The sequence below is a fragment of the Oryzias latipes genome (genome assembly GCF_053564925.1).
Source record: "Oryzias latipes strain Hd-rR chromosome 1 unlocalized genomic scaffold, Olatipes_Hd-rR_3.1 chr1_Y".
NCBI lineage: Eukaryota > Metazoa > Chordata > Actinopteri > Beloniformes > Adrianichthyidae > Oryzias > Oryzias latipes.
Genome location: NW_027616335.1, coordinates 10378580 through 10400431, shown reverse-complemented (window position 1 = coordinate 10400431; position 21852 = coordinate 10378580). Strand labels below are relative to the sequence as shown.

General features: G+C 39.4%; 1 protein-coding gene across 15 annotated transcripts in view; it reads left to right on the top strand.

The window, feature by feature from the left end:
• The window catches only part of LOC101170401 (TBC1 (tre-2/USP6, BUB2, cdc16) domain family, member 1), a 45913-nt gene extending 29007 nt beyond the window's left edge, over positions 1 to 16906 (top strand). For all 15 annotated transcript variants that reach the window (XM_078943653.1, XM_078943652.1, XM_023956500.2 and 12 more), the window contains 9 exons: positions 3400 to 3597; positions 7216 to 7377; positions 7980 to 8138; positions 9359 to 9459; positions 9589 to 9732; positions 11548 to 11707; positions 13985 to 14154; positions 15236 to 15412; positions 15651 to 16906. In XM_078943653.1, the coding sequence (XP_078799779.1) occupies positions 3400 to 3597; positions 7216 to 7377; positions 7980 to 8138; positions 9359 to 9459; positions 9589 to 9732; positions 11548 to 11707; positions 13985 to 14154; positions 15236 to 15412; positions 15651 to 15920 (1541 nt within the window). In that variant the 3' untranslated portion in view covers positions 15921 to 16906. The remainder of the gene's footprint in view (positions 1 to 3399; positions 3598 to 7215; positions 7378 to 7979; positions 8139 to 9358; positions 9460 to 9588; positions 9733 to 11547; positions 11708 to 13984; positions 14155 to 15235; positions 15413 to 15650) is intronic.
• The last annotated feature ends 4946 nt before the right edge of the window (positions 16907 to 21852 follow it).

Sequence of the window (21852 nt, the reverse complement as noted above, 5' to 3'; positions counted from 1 at the left end):
TGGTTACAGGTTGGCGCCAGTGTTAGACAGTGGAGCTGCCATCAGTGTGGGAATGTCTGCATTTTTGAAAGGACTGTGACTGTAAAGCGCGTTGGGCCTCACTTAGGGTAGAAAAGCGCAACATAAGTAAACACCATTTAAGAAGATAGACCTTTTCAATCGGAAAAAATGTTGCTCTGACCTTTAGCATTTTCTTTAAGACCACCCCCCCCCATCCCCAACAGTATTCTGCGTTGACGTAAACTTTGCAGAACGATGCTGGAAACATGCTTGTGCTTGCATTCCCTTTTATTCTGTCTTTCATAATTATATGTCCCTTTGTGTTTGCAGCAGAGTGTGTGTTGAAAGTTTACAGAATTGGTCTGGTCAGACTGTAATGCCTTTTCAGAAAAAGGTGTGACGTAGTTCCAGTTTGTTCATGTCAAACTAAGAGTACACGGCGTCTTTTCTTTAAGTCCCTCCTTTCAAAGGTTTCATAAAGACCAGTGACATTAGATAATATTCATGTTCATGCACAGGGGATGATGATATTAAGCAAACTTTACATTTATACAGTAATAAATACCACTTTCCAAAACTAATATTCTTTAATTACAAACTTAGAAAGGATGTGAAAAAGGCAAGTTTACAGAAAACATTCAAATACTTTTACTTTAGAACTGAATTTTTCTTTCAAGGCAGAACCTTAGTAGACGGGGGGGGGGGGGGGGGGGGGGGGGAGTGATCTGAATTGGCAGCTAATATCACAGCATAAACAGACACGTGTCAAAAATATTTCTAAAACTTTTTGGCTCTAAAAAAAATGCTCTCTATGCCGCAACAAGTATCCAAGTCCAACCCCTTAACTCGTGGCAAAGCCTTTGTTGTTTTTACCAGATTAACAATAGAAGGAGATTTGTCAAACATAGAAAGGTAGTTTGAATGTTTTCAATTTTTGTTTTTATTTTTAGTTCCATTACACACACGTCTAGCAGAAAGAGCTTCGACCCTTTAAAAAAAAATCGGATTTACTCACATATTGCTAAGGTTAACTTTTTCTTAGGTAATCTTTATCGCAGTAGTTGCATGTTAAAGAACAATGGATTCTGAGGCTTAACGTTAGACCTGTCACGTTATCGGCCACGCCATTCAGCAGTCTCAGCTGCTTCGTTTTGTTTTCTTGATCTTCAAATCACGTTTTTATTTTTACTGATGATGAAATCAAGAATTTAGAAGATGTATATTTTGGGGAATTTGGTTGAAATTTTGACATTCGGAGATTTTCCAAATCTTTTACTTTTTGGCTTTTAACGGGCCAGTATGTCTGCAAACGTGTTGTTGTTACCACCTGTGTGCACCCTCAGAACGTCTTGTGAATAAATACTTCAAAAATTCCCTTTAGACAGCCGTCATGGGGTTAGAGAGGCTGAATGCCTGTTTTTGCGCATTAACCTCCTTTTTTTCAAATGAGGCTTTTAATGGCAGAGAAGACATCTGTCTTCAGCAGAAATGAAGTCTGCAACTAAAGTGTATTTAGCAACTCCAAGAAAAAAATGCTTCGCCGAGGAGTTCAGTGCTCTGGGCTTTGTGTTAGTGTAATGCAGCGCTAAGTACGGCTTCATTTGGGTGTGTTTTTGTGTGTGCTGACATGCATGAGGTCATGGGTGTGTCTGAAAAGTGTGTGTGTTGGCACACGCCGGCGGTGTCTCAAGGTCATGTTTACAGTCCACTCATAGACAGCGCCAGAGGAGAGCAGCAGCCTTGTTGACCCACTTTTTGTTGAGTTTTGTGCCAGATTCTAACCGAGTTGGCCCCTGCTGCTCTGTGCTGTACATGTGTTACGCTATTTTGTCAGTTCGATCAGTAACAAAAGAACTTGGAGCACTTTCCATTTAATCAAACATGTTGTGTAAATTCTAACTAAATGTTTCACACAAAGATCCTTGATGACATTGTGCTTGCGTGCTTGCAGCGCATGGCAGAATTTTGTTGTTTTAGTTGTGGAAAGGCAAGGCATGTTGGACAAGTTTCATCAGAAGATTCGTTGGAAAGATAAGGATCAAGTGTGCATACGTCAGGCAATGTTGGGTATGTCTCTGTGTGTTTAGGTGATCAAATCATCTTGGTCTTCCTACGAAGTGAAAGAGAAGCAAGTGCTATCTGGTTAGTTGGTATGTCCTTCCTTTAAACAGAGTATTTAGAGGTTTGGGATCCACCCTGCATTTGAGGTGGAGTCGCACAAACGCAAGGTTTTTTTTCAATGTGTGCTACGCCCAGCGATGATAATTAAATCTATGTTTAGTTTTTTCTTTTATACAAATGTCAACTGTATTAACAGCAAGCGAATAAAAGTCGGATCATTTGTCCTAAACTGGATTCCTCTCAAATTAATTTTTATAATTTAGTAAAAGTCATTCCTGATAAAATAATGGAAGAAAAACGTTCCCAAACTTAAACCTTGGAGACCTTAGAGGGTTCCCCATTTTAGTTTTTTATTACAAAACCGGAAGTTTTGAAATTCCTGCTTATAAAAAAGCCCAGATGTGCATTAAGGAGGGTTACTGAACACAAATGATTCATAGGTATTTCAGTTTGCTTAACAAATCATCTGTTAAAGACCCACTCTGATCATCTTTTGAGCTTATACTTACGATAATGCAATTTTTAGCCAAAATGATAATAAAATAAAAAGGTTTTCTAGGACATAGTTTCTGCACAGTGGCAGTAGTTCATTAGACAGAGCAACCCTGCCCCCCTTCCCATCTTCAGTGCTGAGAGCTCTCTGTTTACACACTCTCCCTCTAGCTTACAGCCCCTCACACCCTCGGTTCAACAAAAATAGCCAGCCGTACAGTTTTGAGGCAGATACCAGCTCGGACGAGGAAAACAAAAACATACATGGATCTAATCTTCTGTAAGTGGATGCATCAGAATGGAGCGTAGCAGCAAGTTTGTGGCTCACCCAGTCTATTTACTACTTCACAAATACAAGCTTTTTTTTTCTCTGCTCCTGAATCACAATGATTTAATTAAAGAAATACTTTGAGCTTAATTATTTTAAATGTGTCGTCCATCATCAGAAAAATGCCACCGAAACATGTTAAAAACACCTAAAGCCCAGTTTCCATCAGATTTTCCTTTGGGTCTTTAAAGGGAAATTTGGCCTTGAAGGTGCTGCATATATAAAAATAAACATATAAATATATAAAAACTGCATTTTATAGTGAAATTATAAGCATCATAGTTGATCTCTTTAGTTGGGTTGTGTTGGTCCACCAAATGAGCATAGAAAACGACCGTGATAGATGAACCTTTGACTAACAGTAATGCAGGTCATTTGTTTTACTTGCCGCCCGCAGTAAACATGTTCATTTGCACAACCTGATTTGATCTAATGTCATAATCGGATGTGTGTTTCAGAGCTGGTGGATCCCTGCCTGGAGGGAAGTCGGCTGAGTGTGGGACAGATGTGTGGAGGAAGTGGGGACTCTATCATGAATGCAGTGCCAGAGGAGGCAGCTAAAAAGAGCAAAGAGGAGCTGAGGGAGCTGTGGAGGAAGGCCATCCTGCAGCAGATCCTGCTGCTGAGGATGGAGAAGGAGAACCAGAAGCTGCAAGGTGAGCTGGATGATTGGAGGTTTAACCAGAGTTTGTGTAGAGGGGATTTATTCTTGTGTCCAAAAACCAAAACTGGTATTTGTTTGGAGATATGAACAAGAGCTTCTCCAGAATAGCAATGTAATCTCACTTTACAATCAGGATTAACATAGGTATTGTTGTGCATGGTTTTATTGTGTATTAAGCTACTTAGAAGTGTTCCAAAGTGGAGTTTTGGTAAAGTCAATTGTAAACACACTTGTGAATCATAATTGGTTGTTCTCTGTGGGTGTGAAATAAAGAAAATGAGTTGGGAGTCTCTGCACAGATCAGATTTAAAGAGACAATATGTTGAGCAATGGTAAAGACAAAAAATGCCTTAACTTTTTACATATTTTAAATAGATTTGTTTTGTTTTCATCAGAAACTGAGAAGTAAAAGATTACCAAAGTTTTGCCAGGATTTTTAATGGAGCTCACGTCTGTTTGGGTTTAGAGACATTTGCTTACAGACGTTAGGTGATGAACGGACATGAATCATGTCTCCTTTTTGGGGACCAAAAAAGAAAAAAGAAAACCATAAATTAACAGATTTGGTGATGCTTGTCGCACACCTAAGTTAGCTGGAAAGCATGCCTTGGGGTGTGTCAAGTGCAACACCTCTTTTGTGGCCCAGTTGGCTCGTGCCCATTTACCGCATTCTCTGCGTAAGGCCCCGGATAACCAGTTTTGCATAAAAGCTCTTAGATTATCCACACCCAATTTATTGTCAAAGACCAAAAATACAGAAGAGGATTCCGCATTTGTGATGGACGTCTGTGTCAGGCTGACGAGACGGGGGAAAAAGAACGCGGTCAGTCAACACACCTGTGGTTTCATCCTCAGCGCGCCTTTGGTCTCACAGCACAGATCTTATGGTGCGCTGTCAGTTGCGTCCCTCTTCTGATTGGGGCTTTGTGGGTCAGTTATGAAAGTGTGTGTGTGCGTGTGTGCGCCTCTATCTTTGTACGTGTGTCTTTGTCAGCTCCAGGGTGGAGTATCCGTTCCTGTTCTGTGTTATCTGAGGCATCCTGTGCAGCGACGGGAGAGGAGTGGAAATTGGGATGCAAAAGAGGCCGGATGGTGGAGAGCTTTCAATGGGCTAATGCCCATCCGCTTAGTTCTCCTTGCAGCAGGTGGATGATGAAAACGAACCGTGCAGTCGCAGCTTCAACAGCATCTATTCGTGTCAGCTGTCGACTCCATTACTGCCTTAGTCTTTAAACTTTTCTGTCTCTACCTATGGCTGTCTACGTCATGAGATGTTGAAGCATGATTCAATCCAGATCATTTCAGTAAAGCCAAATTATCGTGATTGTTAAACTAATGACCAATAGAACCACGGTTTTCTGTAGACTCTCTGTACTCAAGCAATGGGCAACAGCGGAGAGGAAAATCGTCCTCCAAATGGGAGATTTAGGAAGGAATCTCCAGCCGAACCAGGCTCAGTTAGTACCACAATCTTCTATGACCAGTCATAGAAAATACTGAACATCTGTTGAGAGATGAACTTGTGGGATAGTTCCTGCAGCAGCGAGTGAAGAAGAAGCAAAAGAGAGAGCACACTGAAACGGTCAGAGAAAACTGAGAGTTCTAAGCAGGAGATTTAGGAAGCTGCAGTTCTGAGTTTTTTATTATCCATGTCATATTTTGCTGAGAAAGATGAATTGGCTTAATCCTTCCTAAATATTTCTTTTCCCACCCTTTCTCTGGGAAGATCTGCCCGTTTGGGCGTGAGGCGCCCTCCTTCTTCTCCAAAGGGATATCATTCTTGTGAGCACCGTCAGGTTGCAGCCAGTCTCTGGAAGAACAACACGCATTAGCTGAAAGGGTGGGGAATCCTCTTGGGAGGGCGGTTGAGATTGCAGCGGATGGACGGCACACACGTGGGATCGACCAAAGCAGAAAAAGGTTCAGCAGAAAATAGAAAGAAAAGAAAAGATGGGTTGTGGGTTTAGAGAACAGGAGAAACAAAGGAAGGGTGTTGTCAGAAATAAAGGAACAGAAAAGGGGTGCTGGGTGTGCCTTCACCTTCTTTGATCATTGGTGTCAACGCGCTGAAAGATGATTCTCGGTTTGTGCATTTTTCTGTTCTGTTGGCTGTTTTTTTTTTTTTTTTCCTGAGGGTCCAGGTGCAAGGTTAAAACTTTGCAAGCCCATAATTAGATGTATTGACCCCACATAGCAATGACACGAAAACATGTAATTGTTGTCTTCTTCCTGGGAAACATCACCACATGTCCACTGCAGCTTAATGGGATCAGGTAAAAAAAAAGACATATAGGTTTTTTGTTTTTTTATTAGTCATGGTACTGTTGCTGATGTCTCACTCAAAAAAACAAGTACTATAAAGATTACAGAAAAATTAAAAAACAAATAACAGATTTTTAAAAAAATAGATGTTTCTCCTTTTAATGAATTATTGAAGATTCTTTCTCATTTTTTAAGTTGGGAATTAAGAAAGCCTCTTAGTTGTGGGGATGTCTTCAACCTAAAAATATTTTTTTTTCTTTTTTTTTCTTTCCTTTTTTTAACTCCATCCTGGATGATCTCTTCTCCCCCATCCCCCCACCCCCCGTTGAGAATTGAGAAAGCCTTTTAGACAAAAGTCTTCATCCTAAATAATTAAGTCCACAATACATTTTTCTTTTCTTTTCCTTTATTTTGATAACTTTTTCCTCCTATGGATGAATGAGTCTTTACAGAATCTATAATAAACAGAAAGGTTTTAATGTTAATTCTGATTTGCACAAAGACCTAAAAACAAAGCGCTGAAAATGAACAAAAGTTGTTATATAAAAAGTCAATCACTTTTATGGCAAAAATTTTTGGCTGCCGTTTGCCTGACAGGGTTTTGAGACAAAAACATTCTGATTTAAACTTTTCTGGATCCTAATAGACACGATTTAACAGTTTCTCTCTGCTTCCGCAGAGCCTATTTTTGAAATGATCAAATCCTTTTTTTTGTTGTTTTGTGTGAAAGTGAGAAAAGTATAGGTGTAATGTGAAAAAATGTAAGCGTCAAACAAAACTGCAATGGCAAGTAGCCGAATCTAGGGAGAAAAAGGTGTGATTTGTTCTGTTTTTCTTTTTCCTACTGGCCTCACATTTTATTGGCGGTTATGAAATACAATTGTTGCATCATACTATATTGTTTTGAAACTTGCATAATTTTTATTAGGGTTTTTTTTTATGTCTGCAAGTTATCATAGTGGAAGAAGGGTAAACACAGCATGCGTACAACTAATCAAAATGATGTCTTTTGCAACACTATTTAATCAGCTGATAACTTATCATCATACAATAATTAAGCCATTTTTAAATACAGTTCAAAGAGAAGCTGCAGCTTTACAACCAAATCCAGTAAATGGCTTCTTATTGCATTACTTACAGTTGCTTCTCTTTGAACAGTAGCAAAAGAAAATGATCACATTTCAAGAATAATGCTCTTTCTACTGTAGTGCCCATCATTTGAGTGGAATCTGGTCTAAAAATGCAAAACAATGTAACTAATTGGTAAAGTGGTTTTTCTGGCAGGTCTGTACTCCATAAATCACACAGTCACTTGATGGAAACTTCTTCTTTTTTTTCTATCCTGCAGCCTCTGAGAATAACCTGCTAAACAAACGCCTCAAGCTGGACTACGAAGAAATCACGCCGTGTCTGAAGGACGTCACTTTGGTGTGGGAGAAAATGCTGGGAACTCCTGGAAGAGCAAAAGTCAAGTTTGACACAGAGACTATACACGCTGCTGTTGCACAAGGTACCTGACTCTACAAACCACTAGATAACACTAGCACTAGATAACTATTGTTCTTCTTTTTTTAAAAAGAAGTATTTGCAACTGTTGACTATATTTTAGATACTTCTTTCTAAATATTTTTAAAGCACATGGCTGTGGAAGGCTGTGTTATCTTTGCACTTTCCGTAGTTAGCTGATAGTTAACAGTCGAGGCTATTATCTATGAGCTTTGAGTTAAAAACATCTGAATTAAAAAAAAAAGCTCCTGTGAACAGTCGAACTCCATTGATGTACGCAAGCATAAGAAGCAGGCACTTTAATAAAAACATCAGTCAGAAGAGTCATTATAGAAAAAAACACTGCAATCAAGCAAAAGTTAGGTACTGTTCTAAAACATGGCCATAAATCTGAATTCAAATCAACCATAATGGAGTGTGAAATGATCGCTCAATGAAACAAACTCCTCCCTATTTGGTAGCATTTAAAACTTAATGTTGGGTTAACGTCAGCTGTTCTTCCTCGCCTCTAGCATGCAGAGCTTTGGGACAAGCAGATTTCAGGATTTATATTCTTCTAGAACACTTTGGACCTTTTTCCTTTGCTGCACATTTGTTCCCTTGCAGGTGTTCCTCGGCAGCATCGAGGTGAAATCTGGAAGTTCCTCTCTGAGCAGTACCTGCTCAGACAGACGGTCCCTGCCCGGCCCCCTTCCAATCCCACTCCATACAAGGAGCTGCTGAAGCAGCTCACGTCACAGCAACACGCAATCCTCATCGACCTGGGTACAATAAGGAAACACACACTTTTTTTTAAACCTGTATTTACATTTTTCGTGGTATACTTTGTTGATTGTTGTTGCATTAAGTCTATGAAAGCCTTCTGTCTTTAGAGAAAAACCTGGAAAATGAAATGGAGACATCAGTTGTCTTTGTGTTATGGATCTTTGTAGAAATCCTTTTGTTATGCAGAGAACATATTTTCAAAAATGTAGATTTCAAAAATTAATTTAGTTCATTGCCTTTGCTCCAACTCAATGACGTCTCCCAAACCTTAAAATAAAATGTTTTTGGCGGATAAATGAGCTTCATTGAAATTTCACATTTGCCTAAAAACCTTATAACACCTAACACCCAAAAACCCACATAAATATACTACCTCCACCCATCCAACACCCACAATTGTTCTCTTACTCTGCAGCACATGTATAGGACTGGGATGTGTGATGTGTGTGCAATGAAGGTGTAGTGCGTTTATGGTGCTGCTCAGAGCGACAGTGGGGAGACATGTGGTGACAAAAACAAAGCATCAGTTAAGAGTGGCTGAAGTGGAGCACTCCCACACCACACTGTAGATTAACGCTTTGCAAACATGTTTTCCCTCAGGCGGGGGTGGGCGACTTTTCATTATTCTCACAAGCATGAAGCTCCCACAGCAAATTCCACCCATGCAAATTCACATGGGTCTCCTTGTCTTTCTCACACAGTGTAAATCAGGCAGCCCAGAGCACATAAAGCTGCTAATTACCTGTCTGCTCACGCTAAGAGCGTTACTTCACCTCTATTATCTTGTCTGGTTTTTATTAACATCCATATCTTCTACACTACTGTTAGGCTGCGGTGCCAGGAACAAACCATTCCTTACACAAAGGGACATTTATGTCTGTACGTTTAGGGCGAGGCGGTGGAATATTGGGTCCATGTTTATCCCCTGGGGGTTTTTTTTTTTTTAAGACGTCAACCGCAAGGTGTCAGGTCTAGCATCAATCGATTCCTGTAAATGTTTGTACACACCCAGAGGCTTTGCTCTCTTCTGTGTATCGCTGTACATAGACTCCTGTCAGATTACAGCGAGTTAATCCACCTAAGCAGTGCTGAGTTGCAGATATCTACCGGTGTGATCTTCAACGTCAAACACCAACTTTGTTTTTGCAACCCAATTAAATGGGATTGTTTAAAGGTTTGGTTTGCAACAGATTCGTGACTGCTGTTTCTCTTTGCTCCAGGTCGCACTTTTCCCAGTCATCCATATTTCCAAGCTCAGCTGGGTGCAGGACAGCTGTCGCTGTACAACATCCTTAAAGCCTACTCATTGCTTGACCCTGAGGTACCATTTTTCTTTGGTTTCACTCATTTCCAAATGCTCATGTTTCACTCCTGACTCAGTAAAAGGAAATACATGTCTGAAAGCTTTAACTGTCATGTACCTGTTTTTGTTTTTTTTGTCTTTTTGAAGGTGGGCTACTGTCAGGGCCTGTCCTTTATAGCTGGAGTTCTGCTTCTACACATGGGGGAGGAGGATGCCTTTAACATGCTCAAATTTCTGATGTATGACGTAGGACTTCGTAAACAATACAGGCCTGACATGATAATCCTACAGGTAAAAAAAGACAGACGCGCTCAGAACACCTTTGTCTTTTGTGCATTGTTCCACTCTGCTGAATCACCCTTCAAACGCTGATCCCAAATTAACTTGTCACTTAGATCACTCCGTTTTTTCCAAGAATAAAAAAGGTCAACATAGCTGTCGAATTAAAGTGACTTAGTTTCATTTGTGTTTTTGTGTCTTTCAGCTGTTCTTTTTTGATTGTAATAATTGAAATGTTTTGGTTAGCTTTTTGTTGTTGTTTAAGCAACTTTTCTCCATTTCCTGGGTTCCACTGAGGTCACAACTGATTATAAATCCATTCGACTGAGATGTTAGCCAAAGGATTTCCAAGTAACTCAGATTAAGCTTTAAATCGAGGATGTCCGGATCAGATTTGTTTTTGGTCCCGATCCAACTCTGAGTCATTTGATTTTGTGAATCTGCCGACAGAGATTTTATCTAATGCATTTGTAAGACATTAAAAATGAACAAAATGCAAAGAAAACAGATCCAGGTTGTCCCATATTTTTATTTTATTTACCTGATTCTATCTTTTTACACTTAAACAGTGCCCTTTTGTGAAGTACCTTGAACAATCAACTAGCAAAAAGAATTGCAGCCATCAACTAGGAAAAATAATTAACTATTAACTTGTAAAAATAGGTGACAATCAGACTGTAGTTTTAGTATCATCAGAGCTATTAAACATTATTGATCTTGTGATTTATATCTCAATTAAAAATTCTTACAAATTAAAAACTGACTTTCTTTTAAAATAGTTGTTGCAGCATGAATACGATTTTGAACATTCATGACTAACTAATGTCAATGTAATCATTTATTTGTTTTGGCTGTTTCTCAGACATTGATCTTTTTTTGTGGATTATTTTTCTCTGAACTTGCACTTTGTAGACGGTCCCTTGGCAGCCGTCTCACTGCCATCTGTTCAATTTTACTCCCATTAAAAAGAAAAACTTGATCTTTTTTCAGTTGAAATGCCTTTGGAGGTCATTGTTTGCATTAAGACAAACCAATAGAGACTCTTGCTACCAGTTTTGAACTTTTATTAAAAGTTATTTAGCCCAGAAGTCAGAATCTTTGAATATCTCACCAACTTTACTAAAAGCTTTTTGTGCATATCCTCAGACTAGTGCTGGCTTCTGCTGTGCTTTACAGCAATAAATTGTTGTGATCCATTCATGATATGTAGACGTCTAGTTGAGTATTTATCTTTAATAATAAGTTTGAAATATATAGTGCTGATCACAATAAGGAAAATAAAATAAATACCTGATCCCTGATTGGGATGCAGCATCCAATTTCTGTCGAGGTTAAAACTATGTGATCAGGCCTGGATCGGACTGGGACATACCTACTTTAAATGATTGAAAATTGTCCTGTTTAAAGAGAAAATATGCACAAATTAGAGTTTAACAACAACATGTTATCCCCCCTCTTCCATTTTTTCACCAGCGTGGATGTTTGTGTTTACAAAGTGACTTTATGGATGAACCAGAACGATTTTCTGTTGCAACAAGATATGACAAAGAAACACCTCCAAAACCAATTAACGTCTTTCATCTTCAACTTCACTGCCACTAGATAACAATCCTGTTTTGGCATGCATGTCACTTTTCCAGTTTGTCGGTTGAAAAACCTTACCCATTCACTGCTACTGTTGAACAGTGTCCAATCCCTCCACTTTGTTCCAAAAACATAAAGAAATAAAAGGTGCTGCATGTCACATTTTCGGGGCCACTTTTGTCCTCATACCAATGACTCTGCAAGTATCTACAATTCACAACTCTGTTTTATTTGTCCTGGTAGATTCAGATGTACCAGCTGTCGCGGCTGCTTCACGACTACCACAGGGATTTGCACGGCCACTTTGAGCAGCAGGAGATCGGACCCAGCTTGTACGCCACTCCTTGGTTCCTTACTTTATTTGCGTCTCACTTCCCCCTTGGCTTTGTGGCTCGTGTCTTTGGTAAGGCCCGAGAATTTTATATTTCTGCTCTTAGTGAACACGCCAGGCTGTGACTCAGCAAAGTAAACTCACTGATGCGATGAAGGAAGCCAGGCTGTAGTTAGGTTTATTTACCCTGGAGAGATCTTTAAACTGAAGTGATGCAGGAGAGCAAACGATGACCGCTCCAGGGCAGAAAACAGTGGAGGGTTGAGTAAATCAAGGATGGCTACAGTGTGACCAAACAGCCCCTGAAAGACAGACCAATAAATAATAAATAAAGGTTAAAAAACATTTTAACAATTAGGTGAATTGGTGAAAATGTCTGAAAACTTTTCTTTCACTTCAAATATGAGATTTTACCAAACAAAAAAAAAACTCAAATTGTTACAGTTTGAAGTTATCAGAGTTCCTTTCTACATTCTTCTTCAAGGTGATCTACCAATAAAAAGCTATTACTTATACATTAACACGAGGGAAGTTTACCCATATAGATTTAAAGTCCCACTTCAATCATCTTCAAATCTATTTTAATAGCGTTCCCAGTGGTCCTTTATTTATGGTTATACCAGTTTGAGGCAAAATAATAAAAACCTGTCGTTTTCTGCAACATAGTTTCTGCACCTCTGAGTTGTGGGCGGGGCTGCTGACCAGGAGCTTGTGGTGACAAATAGTTTTTTTTCAAACCGTTTTTTTTTTTTTTTTTTTTTGAACTACTCCAGATTTAAAATTAATTGACTAAAGAAATACTTAGAAATGTAATTATCATAGGAGTGGGTCTTTTAAAGAAAGATTTTTGGGGGTGGGACTATTTCTGTTTAATGGTTTTTTTTGTTATTCTTTAATTTGACAAAGGAAGAACGAAACCTTTAGCCTTAAGTACACTTGCTTTAGGCAAAGAAACATTGGATTGACATACCAAGGGGAAAAAAGTTAATTTAAAATCGTTTCATGGAAACTTGCTGGCAGTCTTGCTCCAGGTTGCTGCTGGATCTTTCAAAAATCGAAGAAACTGGTAAGAAGTTGGTCATTATCTGTGGAGCAGTTACCACTGTCAATTAGGATAGAATGATAATCCTGGCTTAAAGGTTTATTTGACAGGAAAAAAGTAGTGAGGTGAAACTTTTGCAATTACAAGTCCTGCTTTTTGCCTTTTAGAACCCCGCAATTTTAGCTCAACGTTATCAACTGTACCTAGAATCATACAGTTTGGAGGATTTGGAACAATTAATTTTCTTTGTTTAACCTTTCACTTTTTAATATGTTGCATATTTGCAAAAAGTAATGTAAAAAGGTTCCGATTTAGGGTCAAACATGATCATTTTTGGCAGCTTTAGCTTGTTCTTCCCTAACCCTCTTGTACACAAGCACTTTGCAGAGATAAAGTTTTGTAACACCACACCTACAACCATTAGCTGCTTCTGGCAAGGCAAAAACAGCTCATTCCTGTCTGAAATCGAAAGCTTAAAAAAGGAGACTGACTGCTGCTTTGCTTTCAAAGAACCATTTATTTCAACAGAACACATTTCCTTATATTTGCCATTTTCATGACTTAATATTTCACTTTTTTTTAATAGCTTTTTGAAGGCAAAGCCAAAACAATTTTGCCAGTCCTTGTGAAACGATTAAAGGTTTATTAGTTTCACTAAAGGAGGGCAGCAAGAAGTCCATGTTATAGGTCAGATGTGGTGTTTTCCTGTTAAAGTGAGCATTTCATCACCTCACAGCTGGTATCTGCTGTCTTCTCCATTCCTGTCCTATTGTGTTCACGGTTAATTTCTCACTTGATGCTCGGTTACTAAATCAGACTTGCTGGCTCCTTGTGCTCAGCAGAGCCGAACGATCTGCAGGACTGTGTGAGTAGTTGAGCATGAGGGCATTATCTTTGGAGTGACTTGTTTGATATTGAATACTGCACTCCACACCTCTGCTCCCATTCCTTAATCTTGTGTATGATCTCATGCAATCCTGCCCAACCCCTACCACACCCTCATAGATTCAACACTCGCTGTGCCCGCACCAAAGCGCACACCTACTCTTTCCTCCAGATTCAATCCAACTGAATATATATGTTTGCTTAAGCTTTTTGTTTGATTGTTTTTCGTGACGTCAAATTGTGATCCTCACAGTACGTTTCTTAAAGAACGCCTTTAAGAAGCCAGTAAATACTATAATCTTTACTGTCATCACCTGGTTTTTCTTTATTTTTCATTTTAATAGGAAAGCGCTGTCACGTCAGGGCTTTGTCCTGCTTCTGGGGTGGATTCAGCGGCCTCTAACGCCATTGCTCTCTGTCAGACATGTTGTTCCTCCAGGGCCCAGAGGTCATATTCAAGGTGGCCTTGAGTCTGCTGGGAAGCCACAAGCCTCTGATCCTGCAACACGACAGTCTGGAGTCCATAGTGGACTTCATCAAGACCACACTGCCCAACCTGGGCCTGGTGCAGATGGAGAAGACCATCAACCAGGTGAGAACAAGGGGGCGGTCCTTCAGAAACGGGTCACTCTTAGTTTTCGTCATTATTCCCGCCAATCTGGACACGTTTGGGCAAGTTGTGACTAACGTTTGTGTCAATGACGATTCTATTTCAATGGACATGAACGGGCTTTGTTGATCATTAGATGTTTTATTATTTTAGGACCTTTAAATTCAGTCTGTGTTTTATCTTCTTTTTTATTTAGTGCTCACACCCTCCACTCTATAGTCTACAGAAACTCTGTCCAGAGGTTCTCACAACAACCAAGGGCATTACCAGCTACAGGCCTTTTCTGGGCTAAAAACAGACTACCGGTAATTGAATTGAGTCAATAAACGCTCCTGCGGGCCAGAGTGGTCCTCCGCCGGGGACCTGGCGCACAGCGGGGCTGACAGAATCCCACTGAAAGAAAACAAAAAGTGCGCTCAGTGTAGTTAAACACAGTGACGTATGTTTTAGAGGATGTTTGATTGGCCGTTCTGCATGTCTATCAGGTGACGGATCACATGCTGAGGATGTTGATTCGCTAACGTATTTAAAAAAAAATATACATATTTATTTTATTGTTTATTTATCTTTGATGGTCTGGGATCTACCGTCATTTCCATCGATGTAATGAGCACCCCTGGTTTACACGCGTTCCCACTAGCTTACAGCCCCTTACACCACCAACCTAACATTACCGGTGCAACACGAAAGCGAGCAATGTCAGAGCTACCCAGCTGCAGAGTTTTAAATCTGATCCCAGCTCAGACGGTGGAAATAAAGACGCGCATGGATCAATGGCCCGCCCATCGTGTTTTCTGCATCACAAATGAGCTCTTTTTCGTCTTTTTTCTGATTCCCAACACTTATAATAAAGAGATATTTTGAAATTACATTTTAAACCTAATTTTAATAGAACAAGTTAATAACACTAAAAACATGATTTTCTTTGGAATCTCTTTCTTCAAATATGTTCTCAAAGCAAAAGAAAGTTTAAGTTTCAACAACACTGAAATGAAAACAACCTTTCTCTGTCAACCAATCAAAGTTTAAAAACCTGCATATAACTTGTAATGATTGCTGCTAGGTCTGTGAGATGGACGTTTCCAAGCAGCTGCAGGCGTATGAGGTGGAGTATCACGTACTACAGGACGAGCTGCTGGACACGCCCACAACCCTCAACCAGCAACAGCGAGCTGCACAGCTGGAGAGGACCAATCAGAGTCTGCGCCAGCAGAACCTCGACCTGCTAGAGGAGCTGCAGGTACACACATTTTTTTAGTTAATGATTCCGTTGAACAACAATTTAATAACAATGTTTGATTTTCACTGGTTGAGTTTAGTAATTATTTCAGTGACAAATGTGACTTTTTGCCGTATTAGCAAAATGTATACCATGGTCCGGGGGAATTCTCGATTCTGATTGGCCGCTGGGTGTGCATTAAGTAAGGGTTAATGGCTGATGAAGTATGCATTATCACTTCTCTGCTTGTGCCGCACAGGTGTGCCACGCTCGAGTCTGCAACCTGGAGGGCCAAGTGGAGGTTTTGGCTCAGTCAGAGAGCCGGCTGAAGGAGCAGGTTTCTGCTCTGGAGGAGGAGAAGCTGCAGCTGGAGACGACCGCCACACAGCTCCAGAACCTTCTCACCAGCCTGGGAATACACCCCAGCAGCCTTGATGGACTCACACTCCTGCCCCCCTCTGACACACAGAAAGGTCTGGATGTCAGGACAGCAGACCCAGAGCATCCCGCTCTCCCACAGGGTTCTTAACTCCATCGCGGTAGCCGTTGAAATGGTGACGTTGAGCCACGTGTGAAAGGCACAGGAGGAGAAGGACGCCGGCTTTCCCTCCAGATATTTTAAATAAAAGAGAGAGACGAGCTTTTGAGCTGAGAACTGAAGGCGTAGAAAAGGAGAAAAGAGTAGGGCTGAGCTCAAAGGGGACAGCCCCGTCTTCTCCCACTCAAGCGAATGTAAAGGAACGTGTTGGTTAACAAAAAAAAAAAGAAGAAGCTGCACCTTCAGGCTGCCGTCTTGTGTTCTGTTCTACAAGGTTAAAACAGCCCAAAGAATGTCCTCACGCTTGAGAACAAAGAGTCCACGCCACAGTATTCTGGAGCATGGCGATCCTTACTGTTACACAGCAGGAAAAAAAAAAAATCATCTCCAAAGAAAAATCCAAAATGCACAAGATTTTCATGACCTAAAAAGCGATGACCATGAAAAAGTGTTTGTTGATTTTTGGCATTAGATAAATGATGTTGGGTGTTGGATGGCGGTGCTCATACTGGAAGGAGTTCATTTTCATTTTCAAACTCTTCCGCGTCCTGATTTCATTTAGGACCAGCAGCTTAGAAGAAGACTAACCCAATCAATCCAGTCCATTTCACTGTTTTGTTTTTCGACTATGTATGCATGCTGGCTCATCTTTCATGGTGGGAAAACGGTAGCTCCTTTTCCCTGTGGAGATGTGTATCTATCAAATCCTTAAAGCTTTAAAGAGACAATCGGAAAATCAGTTACTGTATTTAACACTGAATTCCTTCCACCTGAGCTGCTGCTTGGTGTGTTTGGATCTGAATGTTACTGTTTGTGTTACTCTGCACTCCACCTGTAGTGACAAACCTATAGGTTTACACTGTAAAAACATTTTGGCTTTTACCCCCACCCAGACTCTCTTTGCACATGTTTGTTTGTTTGTTTTATTGATTTATTGTTAGTAAGTTCTTTAAAATATAAATCATATTCTTTCAGCATATGTGGAGTGGGTTGTTCTTTTGTCGTGTCCTACTTTTATGAAGTCCTGTGTCAGATTGCAACACCTCATGTCCAAACATGTCACACGGCGTGAACGCTGAGGGCTCCGGTGGCGTTTCAGACATTTGAAAGCACAAAGCTGCATGTTTTTCCAGGAACTTCCCCTCAACGTGGGAGGAAAAACGCATGTTTGGGCACGCGGCGACACGTTAGTATTCATGTTCTCTGTGTGTTGCAGAAAAAAAGATCAGGAGTCACAACATCTGACCCCCAAAGAAAATACTTTTTAAAATAAAAACAGAATTCCTCATGGCTCCTAAAGCAAACTGAGAGATGTGTGTACAACTTGACACATATCTGTTACATGGTTTAAAATTTTAAAAGCAAATTATTTTGCTGTCCCACAATGACATTTTTTTTTGTTCCTCTTAGATTTAATTTCACCTTTAATTTGAACCCTCAGTGAGCTCTGTTCTACAATGACGTAGAACAGATGCTGACCTCATCTTTACTTTTCTTTTGGTTTATACATTTTATCTTCATTGATCTTTTTATAAACATAAAACTGCCTGATCTCAATTTGTGATTTTTGCAGTAAAAAAAAAAGTAAAATTTTAAATTTAGTTTTCTTGTACAGTTTGGGATTTATTGTTAAATCATTGTGCAATTTAATAAAAAGATATCTTCCAAAAAAAGAAGCTGGGACTGTACTAAAAAGAATAAAACATTACAAAAAACTGTTTGGAAGGCAATTTGGAATGTTGTGAAAAACTGTTTCAGATTAAGATATATTAAAAACTGAATGTTTCTCTCAATGTCATGTTTTTTTTTTTATCGGGTGTTCAAGCATTCAAAACTATTTTGTGTATATTTGCAAATGGTTATGGCAAACAATCTCACGCAAGTTCTTCATACATCAAATTCTTATTGTTATTTATTGTTTTTTTTTAATTGTTGGTGTTTGTTTTTGGAACTGCCTACCTCATCAGTCACTGACAGCAGCAAAAGCGTTTAAGTCTGGTGAAAACATAATGGTTTAGAATGATGGATGTGTTTCAAACTAAAGCTGACGGGGAAATATTATAAGGCAGTTTGCTTAAATGCAAATACAAAAAATTTTTAGAATGTTCTGTAACTTAAACTTCATTTGACCTAAAGTTCTGAAAAAGCGTACATTCAGAAAAGGATGGACATTCCTAAGTCTTTCTCATATGTAAATCGGCAACAAACCTGGAAATCTCTTAGCCTTGTTACCTTTTTCTCCACCCAACTTGAACTTGATGGGTTTGCTGCATCTTCAAGGCAGGAAGTCAAATCCATCATTTTTTGGCACCTCTTTTTATAGCAAATTTTCAACAGACGTGATTAAAATTATTTAAAAAAAATTGAAATCAGTTTTATAGCTTAGAAAAACAGTGAAGCGCTTTAGTTGTTTCCAGTTGAAATGTGGACCTTACAAGAAACGAATCGAAACCCAGACAAATAAACTACTGGCTAAGTTTAAACACAACATAAACCCAATGATTCATGCAAAGTAGTTTATTTTTGCAAAGATTTACATTTTTAAACTACAAAATCTGACCCTTAAGAAGGTTAAAAAAAACCTCGTAAATGGAAAATTATCTTATTTTCTGTCAAAAAAATTATCATTTCAAGAAGGTGTTTTAACAGCAAAGTCATCTATATTACTTTAAGAAAACATGTCTTTGTGACTGAATTTTTTTCTTAAAATTCTAGTTTAACCTTCTTCTTTTTTTTTGCTTAAGGAAAATTGGCCAAAGACTTATTTCTAAGGGACCCGTTTTTGCAGTTACCAAACTCTCTGTGAGGTAAATGGAAATATCAGAAATGAGTGTTTTGGTGTTGCGTGGTCTTTGCATAGTAAATTAAATGAGTCAAATCTTTACATTGTATTTGTAAAATGTATTTGAACAAAGTGAATCTCTTCATCTACACGTACATTTTGCTCATTTTCCTTGTATGAATTTCTGTCTTCTGTGATGCATGCGTGATGTAGTCATAAGTGTGTCTTGCGTTCGTCAATGTGCGCAGATATCCGTCGATGGGTCTTTACGTGAATTTGGCTTTGAGCTGTTAAAAATTTTAAGTCAGTTGAGGATCATCCAGTTTCCGTGTATTTAACGTCGTTTAATGCAATTATTAAATCTTACAAAATCGTATGTGATTTTTTTTGGAGCTGCACACTCAAATTTGTGGTTTTCCAAGAACATTCCACATATGTCTAAGTTTTCACGCATGTACCACCAATGTATTATTTTATATCATGCATACGGCGGACATATCGCGTCCAAATTTCATTTAAAGACCACAACTTTTCTCACTTTTTCCACGCAAATATACATATTTCCAACAATATGCACATAGTGGCTTTGTGACACGGCCTTTAAATCAGTCACGCTCATTTCATAAACTTCTTAGAAAAGGCTTTCCTTTCCCAGAATTCAACATTGCCCGCATTTTGGCTGTTGCAAATATCAGCATGAAGCAGACAAAAGTGGGACGTGCTTTAGTGAGTAGTTCTCGGAATGACCTTTAACCTGTTATCTGACATTTGAGAAATTCCCTCGAGGATCAACAGAGGGATTCAAATCTTACAGTAATGCTGCAGCTGATACATGCAGGGGATCAGCGACAGAGCTCGACATATTCATGAGCTGAGCCTAACCAAACAATCTTCCTGAAATGGAGTTTTCCATGAAGCAGCGACAAGGAGGGTCGGGTTCTGTGCATAACATCCAGACGCCCGCCACGCCCTTGTGTGCTCATGCGTCTGATTAGCATGACTGCACTCCGTGTGGCTCCAGCCGGCAGACCACCAGAAGCAGCCTCGTTCAGGTTCTGGGCACCTAATCTGCTGTGATCTCTTGCTTCAGTCAGCAGTCGCGTTGTGTTGTAACAACTAAGAGTTTGTGTGTGTTTGCACACCTGCTGCGTCAGAGGTTAAAAAGGTCATCAACATCTTGTCTGTGTTGGAGCGGTAGTTTTTTTTTTTTCTGCCACTGTGAACAGACGGTCTTTACTTTTCTAGCGAGGTGAGCCAAAAGGGATTGAACCTACCTGCCGTCTGGGGTTCTGTCTTTGCTGTGTGTAAACAGCGGGTTGAATGTGTGTGTGAGTCGTTTTCTGTCACGACTTGTGCCATTGCTCACAGTTTAGTTTTATTTGACTTGGCAGGTGTTTACCCTTCCACACTTTACCTCAGCCCTGCCCTGCGCTTCAACACATGCCTGCTTGCTCCTGGAAACTAAAAACGGTTAAACAGGGGAGGCAGGAGGATGCTGCGAGTACAGATCTGCTGCAATTAAGTACAGACCTTTAAAAAAAAAAATACTGGCTTCAAATCAACTAAACACACTAATGGGTCGCATGACTGTCTTAACGTGTATTCACTTACAGTCAGTAATCTAAACAGTTTTTATGACTCAATCTTTCCTTTTTACCTAATTTTTGTTTCGGTTGTGGTTCATCTTTCTTTCAGATCAGATTTCTTGACCACTTCTGCTTACCTAGTGGGATGGCACTGGAAAATAATGGCTATTGGTTGGGAAATGTCTCATTTAATCTGTTTCTACATTTGCTATTTAGCATTTACAATGATAATATAACCTACAAAATTGTATCCAAAAATAATTTGGCTCTAATTTTTCTGTTAAAGACCCACTCCGATCCTCTTTTGATCTATTGTAAAAGCGTTCCCAGTGCTCATTTAATTATGATGATGCCGTTTGTAGCCAAAATCAAAGCTGTCATTTTATTAGGGCATAGTTTCTGCAGGAGTTTATTAGAAATTCCTTTCAGTTTTGGGTGGAACTCTTGGTGCAGAATAAGCCTGCCTCAACTTCCTCCTGCTAGCTTACACCCCCTCACACCCCCAATCTAACATTACCGTTGCAACAAAAATGGCGAGCCATATCAGAGCTATCCAGTCGTACAGTTTTGATCCAGATTCCAGTTCAGACGAGGAAAACAAAGACGTTCATGGATCTATTTGTCTGCAAGTGGATGCATCAGAATGGAGCGGAGCAGGGAGCTTGTGGCTTGCCGTAGTAGTTCCACGCCACACCTACAAGCTTTTTCCAATGACATTTTTATGTCTGCTCCTGTTTCACAATGACTTCAATAAATACTTAGAATTTAGATTTCAAGCTTAATTTTCTTCAAATATGTCCTCCATCATGAAAAATGCTACAAGAACAAATTAAAAATACCAAAATTAAACATTTTCATGGGAGTGGGTTTTTAAACAAGATCAATATTTTCTGTATCATTGCCTCAATACATAATTACTGTTCAGAATACTTTTTTTAAGTAAGAATGCATATAGATTTGTAAAAAAAAAAAATAGTGCAATAGTAATAAAAATATTCACATGACTTTTTTGTTGTGCAAAAAGCACAAAGGATAAGCAGTTTATCATCTGGAGACTCAAACCTAGGCAAGGCAAGTTTATTTGTATAGCACAATTCATACACAGAGTAATTCAAGGTGCTTCACAAAACAGAAAAATGCATTAAAATCACAATACATCATAGAAATAATCGACGTAAAATTTACTTTAAAAGAAAAGAAATAATTTGAAAATTGATTCAAAAATAAAGGAAGGAAAGGAAAGAAAAGTGCAGATAGGACCTTTCAGTCATATACACGGCTAAACAGAAATGTTTTAAGTCTAGATTTGAACATGAACACAGAAGAGGCCTGTCTTACGACTTCAGGGAGGCTGTTCCAGATTTTAGCTGCAGAATATTGAAACGCTGATTCCCCTTGTTTAGTTCTGACTCTGGGAATCAACAGGAGGCCGGCCCCTGAGGTCCTCAGAGTACGAGATGGTTCATATGGCACTAACATGTCAGAGATGTACTTTGGTGCTCGGCCATGGAGAGACTTGTACACAAGCAAAGCTGCTTTGAAGTCTATTCTTTCA